Below are 6292 nucleotides of genomic sequence, written 5' to 3' on the forward strand. Positions count from 1 at the left end.
TAGAAATGTAAGTAAAATCATGGCACAGTTCCTGGCTACTCTGCTCATCTAGAAGGAAATCCAAGTCCTCATTTACTACACAAATGTCCTTATGTTCGGTGCTTCAGAAATGCTCTTCTCATTGCTAATAGCCCAGTAAACTGAACAGGTTTTCACTCCAGGACTTTCTATTTGCAGTTCACTCTGAGCAAAATATTTTTTAACTTGACCTGCTCAATTATTACTTCTATATAGTGGAGTTTTTTCTTTGTTTGTTTGTTTGAGACAATGTCTCCCTCTGTGGCCCTGGATGGAGTGCTCTGGTGTAATAGCTTACAACATCATCCTCTGGCCTCAGCGTCACAAGTACCTGGGTACCTATAGGTGCCCGCCACAATGCCTAGCTAGTTTTTCTCTTCTTAGTAGAGATGGGGTCTTGCTCTTGCCCAGGCTAATCTTGAACTCTGGAGCTCAAGCAATCCACCACCTCAGCCTCCCATAGTGCCAGGATTATAGGAGTGAGCCACTGCTTCCAGCCTATATATAGTGTTTTTTGGAAGCTTCTTATCCACTTTGTCCTGTCCCTGTATTTTTCTTTATAGTATTAATCACAACACATCATCAGATTGTGTGTTCTAGTTTGTTGGTCTATTGTCTGCAACTAAAAAATTTTAACATAGACTGTAGAATCTGTGTGTTTTAGTCACCAAGCATAATCAGTACTGAGCAGCACTACTATTGAAAAGAAACTTGGTGCATAGTTTTTGAGGGACTGAATATATCATAATGATGGTGATCATATGCTTTACTTTTATATGTTAGGTCATCAGTTTTTATTTCTAAAATGTTATAAGAAGCACAGGATACCAGTGATACCATCTTGCCTCTGTGTCCAAGATACTGTGTACCAACCTGTCATGTTTCAGACTATGCACTTTTCAGTATTAATATTAATCAATTAGACAGCCATAAACATGTATTCTCATTTTTCTGTGGTAAGATCTCTTTCACATTTTTTTTCATGCTTACCAAGGTAGTATGAAGTAACAGTTAATTTCAAGTTACTAAACGTGAATAATTGCAAATAATGATTAATTGCTTTTTCCTGGTGAAAAATCAATAACGTAAGTTGACTTCCCAAATCAATGTCTGGACAAAATGTGGCATTGGTGTTCACTCAGACAGAGAACACACATAAAACAGGAAGTTATACCAACATGAGTTAAAGAAAGATGTCAAACCTATGTTGACAATCTCAGATGTACAACAATCACAACTGATGCATATGTGAGAGACTGAGTGAAGGAAAAGACAAATTGTCAGAACTGAGGTGACAATGAGAAGAAAAGAGGCTATAAAGACTTAAGTTACAAATAAAAATTCCCAAGAAAAGGCCTGAGCATAAAAAAGCTAAAAAAAAAAAAAATGCCAGAAAAGGGGAATTTTCATGTTTGTTTTTCTCTTTTTGATATCTTTATTTTAAATTATTAGCATTTAATTTTTTTTCTAGATGGAGTCTCACTTTGTTGCCTTAGGTAGAGTGCTTTGGCATCATAGCTCACAGCAACTTTAAAGTATTGGGCTCAAGTGATCCTCTTGCCTCAGCCTCTCCAGTAGCTGGGACTACAGGCATGAACCACCATGCCCAGCTAGTTTTTCTAATTTTTTTTGGTAGAGACAGGATCTTACTCTTCCTCAGGCTGGTCCCAACCCCTGAGCTCAAGCAATCCACCCACCCAGGCCTCCCAGAGCGCTAGGATTACAGGTGTGAGCTGGTCTGCCTCACTACTAGTATTTAATTTTTATTTTATTGTTTAGTTTAATTAAAGTTGAAGGCATACATAAGCTATAAATCAAGAGTGCCTTGCAGCACACACAGGTTTTCTAGTCAGACAGGTTTGCAACCTCTTGAGTGTTCTGCAGCATGGAAACCGAGCTACAGGAGGGGAAAGCATTCTCTCTAATCCCTACACGTCGTCCAAAGGTGGTTGTCTAGGTGGTTGTCTTCCACCTAGTCCAAAACATGGAGGCAGGCCTCACCTTCTCCAGAAGAGTCATAATTAAACAATCTGAAGTGAACAAGATATTGTATGCACAGTAAGGCATTGGCCAAACAAATTTTAAATTTGAGAGATTGAAATTACTAGACATTTGAAGTAGGTTGTGACTCAGGCTCAAAATCTAATTCAATCACCAACAGCATGTGTTTTAATTTTAATTTTATTTTTTTCCCCCAGAAAATTACAGGGGTTCAAATGTTTTTTGTTACATGGGTTAATTTTGGAATGCTTGAGTCAGGATGATAGGTGTGCTCATCAACCAACAGTTCTCATTGTACAGGTTAGGTAGATTTTCACCCCTTCTCCCTCCTCCCTCCTTTCCCCTGCTAGATTTCTATTGAGTTTTACTACTCTCTCTGCACATATGGGATGATAGGTTAGTTATAGTTTAATAGTGAGTGCATGTGGTGATTGTTTTTCCATTTTCAAGACACTTCACTTAGGATAATGCTCCCCCAGTTGCATCCAAATGTTTGCAAACGGTATTATTAATTCATCCTTTTTGATGGTTGAATTATATCCCATGGAATACATATGCCACATTTTGTTAATCCATTCATAAACTGATGAGTAGTCAGGCTGGTTCCACATATTTGCAATCATGAATTGAGCTGTAAAACGTTCTAGTTGCAGGTGTCTTTTTGATAAAAATCAATTGCTGCATCAAACAGTAAGTCTATTTTAGATCTTTGAGCAATTCCCATACTGTTTTCCATAGAGTTTGTACTATTTTGCAGTCCCACCAGCAGTGTTTAAGTGTTCCTTTTTCTCTGCATTCTTTCCTATAACTATTGTTTTTGGACTTTTTGATAAATCCAAAAAGTTTCACTGGAGAGAGGTTATATCTCAGGGTGGCTTTCATTTGCATTTTCCTGATGATTTGTGATATTGAGCATTTTCTCATATGTTATTGCCCATTTTCTATTTTCTTTTGAAAGGTTTCTGGTTTTGTCTTTTGCCCACTTTTTAATAGAATTGTTTAATCATTTATTGCTGATTTGTTTGAGTTATTTGTAGATTCTACTTATTAACCCTTGATTGGATGCATAGCATGTGAATATTTTCTCACATTCTGTAAGTTGTCTATTGGCTCTGTTTATTATTTTTTGGCTGTATAGAATCTTCTTAGTTTAATCAAGTCCCATTTATTCATTTTTGTTGTTGCTGTGATTGCTATTGGAGTCTTTTTCATAAATTGCCTAGGCTGAAATCTAGAAGAGTTTCTCCCACATTTTCTTCTGCACTTCTTATGGATTCATACTCTACATTTAAGCCTTTTATTCATCTTGAATTAATGTCTGTGAGTAGTGAGAGATTTGTATCCTGTTTCAAACTCCTATGTGTGGCTGTCCAATTTTCCCAGCAGCATTTATTGAATAAGGATTCTTTTCCCCAGTGATTATTGATGAAGTCATTTTTCACATGTATAGATACTATTTTTATTATTTAGAAAATGAAGCCATAGATAAATAAACTTACAAAATTTGTGTTGTGGAAGGCTTATAACAAATGAAGTAATGTGAAGAAGAGTTTATATAACTTTTGGCATTTCAAAGATATCCCTACATAATGTAATCTCCATTCTCTTGTTGTGTTTCTATTACCACACTAGGTGTTGCTTGTAGCTTGGAGAATAGAATGGAAAAAAACAGATATTATGTAATCTGTGACCTTTATTGTGGCAATAAAATAATTTTTATAATTTACTTAGATAAAGAAAACTGTATATGAAAATTTATGCATTTGAATTTGAGTTTCATAGAGCTTCAGAAAATGGAGATAACATTATGGAATACAGAATATTTAAGTAATATTTTGTATTTATGGTAGATCTTATAGGACATACAATATTGTAAAGTTTGAGAGCAATGATTTGGGATGGAAGACACATTTTTAGGAAAGACACAGATGTACTTTTAAGGAATGTGAGTGGTAGAATCTCAAGCATAGCATGAAGGTTAAGGTTGATCTGGCCGAAGCCAACTGGGGAAGGAAGACCAGATACCAAAGATGTACAAGTGGGCTGGGGGATTAAGAACATAGAGTTTAAGCACACAGAAAGTTTCTGAATCACACATACCGGTTTCTATTATAAATATACCCTATTCCATTGAGACACTGGGGAAGGCAGGACTCCCTGTATTCCTCAGCTCTTGTGAGTTGCTGATACCTTGCAATTGATGTGTCTGGCCTAGAGGTATCTAGGGAGGAATGCTTCAGTCATCTCATTTTTCTTTGCTGTCTATGGTATACTGAAAGACCACACTTACACCTTTGCTGAGATGTTTACCAGATACAACTAGAAAGGGGACATTCAGTTCAGATATTTAAACTGACTCAGAAGCAGCAGTTTTACAGGAAAAGCAATTTATTCTATGATAAAGTGAGCTCCTTTTCATTCTCCTGTTTCTTTATGTTTTGTGCTTTGTTCATTTTTTTCTTTGTTGTTGTTTGTTTGTTTATGTGTTTGTTTTTCAAGGAAGTTCAAGCAGTCAGTGTTCATGGAGAAATGGAATCATACTTCAAGTGACTTCATTTTGTTGGGGCTATTTCCCCTGAATCAAATTGGCCACCTTCTCTTATTCCTTATCATCCTTGTATTCATCTTTGCCTCTGTGGGTAACCTGGTCATGATTCACCTCATTCGCATGGATTCCCGCCTCCACAAGCCGATGTACCTTCTCCTCAGCCAGCTCTCCCTCATGGACCTGATGTACATCTCCACTACTGTCCCCAAGGTGGCTTTCAACTTCCTCTCAAGCCAGAAAGGCATCTCCTTCCTGGGATGTGGTGTGCAAATCTTCTTCTTCGTGACCATGGCTGGTTCTGAAGGCTTACTCCTGGCCTCCATGGCTTATGACCGCTATGTGGCCATCTGCCACCCTCTCCATTATCCCAGCCGCATGGGTACAAGGACGTGTGTGAAGATGATCATAGGATCTTGGACATTGGGGTCCCTCAACTCCTTGGCACACACAGTCTATGCCCTCCATATTCCTTACTGTCGGTCGAGGGCTATTGATCACTTCTTCTGTGATGTCCCAGCCATGTTGCCTCTTGCCTGTATGGATACTTGGGTTTATGAGTACATGGTTTTTGTGAGTGCTACCCTCTTTCTCCTTCTTCCTTTCCTTGGTATCACTGCTTCCTATGGCCGGGTCCTGTTTGTTATCTACCATATGCACTCAAAGGAGGGGAGAAAAAAGGCCTTCACCACCTGTTCAACACATTTAACAGTAGTCACTTTTTACTATATACCTTTTGTCTGCACCTATCTTCGGCCCAGGAATCTCCGCTCACCTGCAGAAGATAAGATCCTGGCAGTCTTCTACACCACCCTTACGCCTATGCTCAATCCCATTATCTATAGCCTGAGAAATAAGGAAGTCCTGGGGGCCATGACAAGAGCGTTTGAGAAATTCTCTTCTCTAAAATAATGATTATGGCTGTCCCTACATCCCTTTCTATACTTCCCTTTTACATGTTGATTAGAACACCCTATAACAGTCCAATAGAGATATAATTTAAAAATTTCCTGTCAGCTCAGCACCTGTAGCTCAAGCAGCTAAAGCGCCAGCCACATACACCATAGCTGGCAGGTTCGAATCCAGCCTGGGCCTGCCAAACAACAATGACAACTACAACCAAAAAATAGCTGGGTGTTGTAGTTGGTGCCTGAGTCCCAAGGTAGTTGGAAGGGTGAGACAAGAGAATCGCTTAAGCCCAGGAGTTGGAGGTTGCTGTGAGCTGGGACGCCACAGCACTCTAACCAGGGCAACAGCTTGGGGCTCTGTCTAAAAAGAAAAAATTTGCAGTAGTCACATTAAACCAGTAAAAATTAACTTACATTATACATTTATTTAACACACATTATCAATATTAACATTAACATTACATTAATCATATAGTTATTATTTTAAGATATTACATGTTTGCATGTATATTATTATTACTGTAATAATATTTATACTCATACTGACATAATTTCTACATGTAATTAACGTAAGATCATTAGTGCAATCTTTTACTCTGTTTTCATTCTAAGCCTTCAAAGTCTTGTGTTTATTTAGAGAGTACACTGCAAATGGGACTATACACAATTCAAGTGCCCAATAGCTACATGGGGCTGGTGTCTTTGGCAGTGTTTTTCACCCTTTTTTATCTCATGGCACACTTAAACCTAGAGTTAAATTTTCATTGCACACTTAAATTATATTGATCAAAAAAATTTTAAAGGTTATACTTAATGTGCT

General features: G+C 37.9%; 1 protein-coding gene across 1 annotated transcript; it reads left to right on the plus strand.

The window, feature by feature from the left end:
* Nucleotides 1-4540: 4540 nt before the first annotated feature.
* On the plus strand, nt 4541-5476 carry LOC128572448 (olfactory receptor 2L13-like). Its single transcript, XM_053572513.1, has one exon. It carries the CDS (start codon nt 4541-4543, stop codon nt 5474-5476), a length of 936 nt encoding a protein of 311 aa, XP_053428488.1.
* Nucleotides 5477-6292: the final 816 nt, after the last annotated feature.

Source organism: Nycticebus coucang, chromosome 20 (assembly GCF_027406575.1).
Source record: "Nycticebus coucang isolate mNycCou1 chromosome 20, mNycCou1.pri, whole genome shotgun sequence".
NCBI classification, from domain to species: domain Eukaryota; kingdom Metazoa; phylum Chordata; class Mammalia; order Primates; family Lorisidae; genus Nycticebus; species Nycticebus coucang.

What these genes read in the sequence shown, in the direction of transcription:
- LOC128572448 (XM_053572513.1), top strand. Translation starts at nt 4,541, where the DNA reads ATGGAGAAATGGAATCATACTTCAAGTGACTTCATTTTGTTGGGGCTA.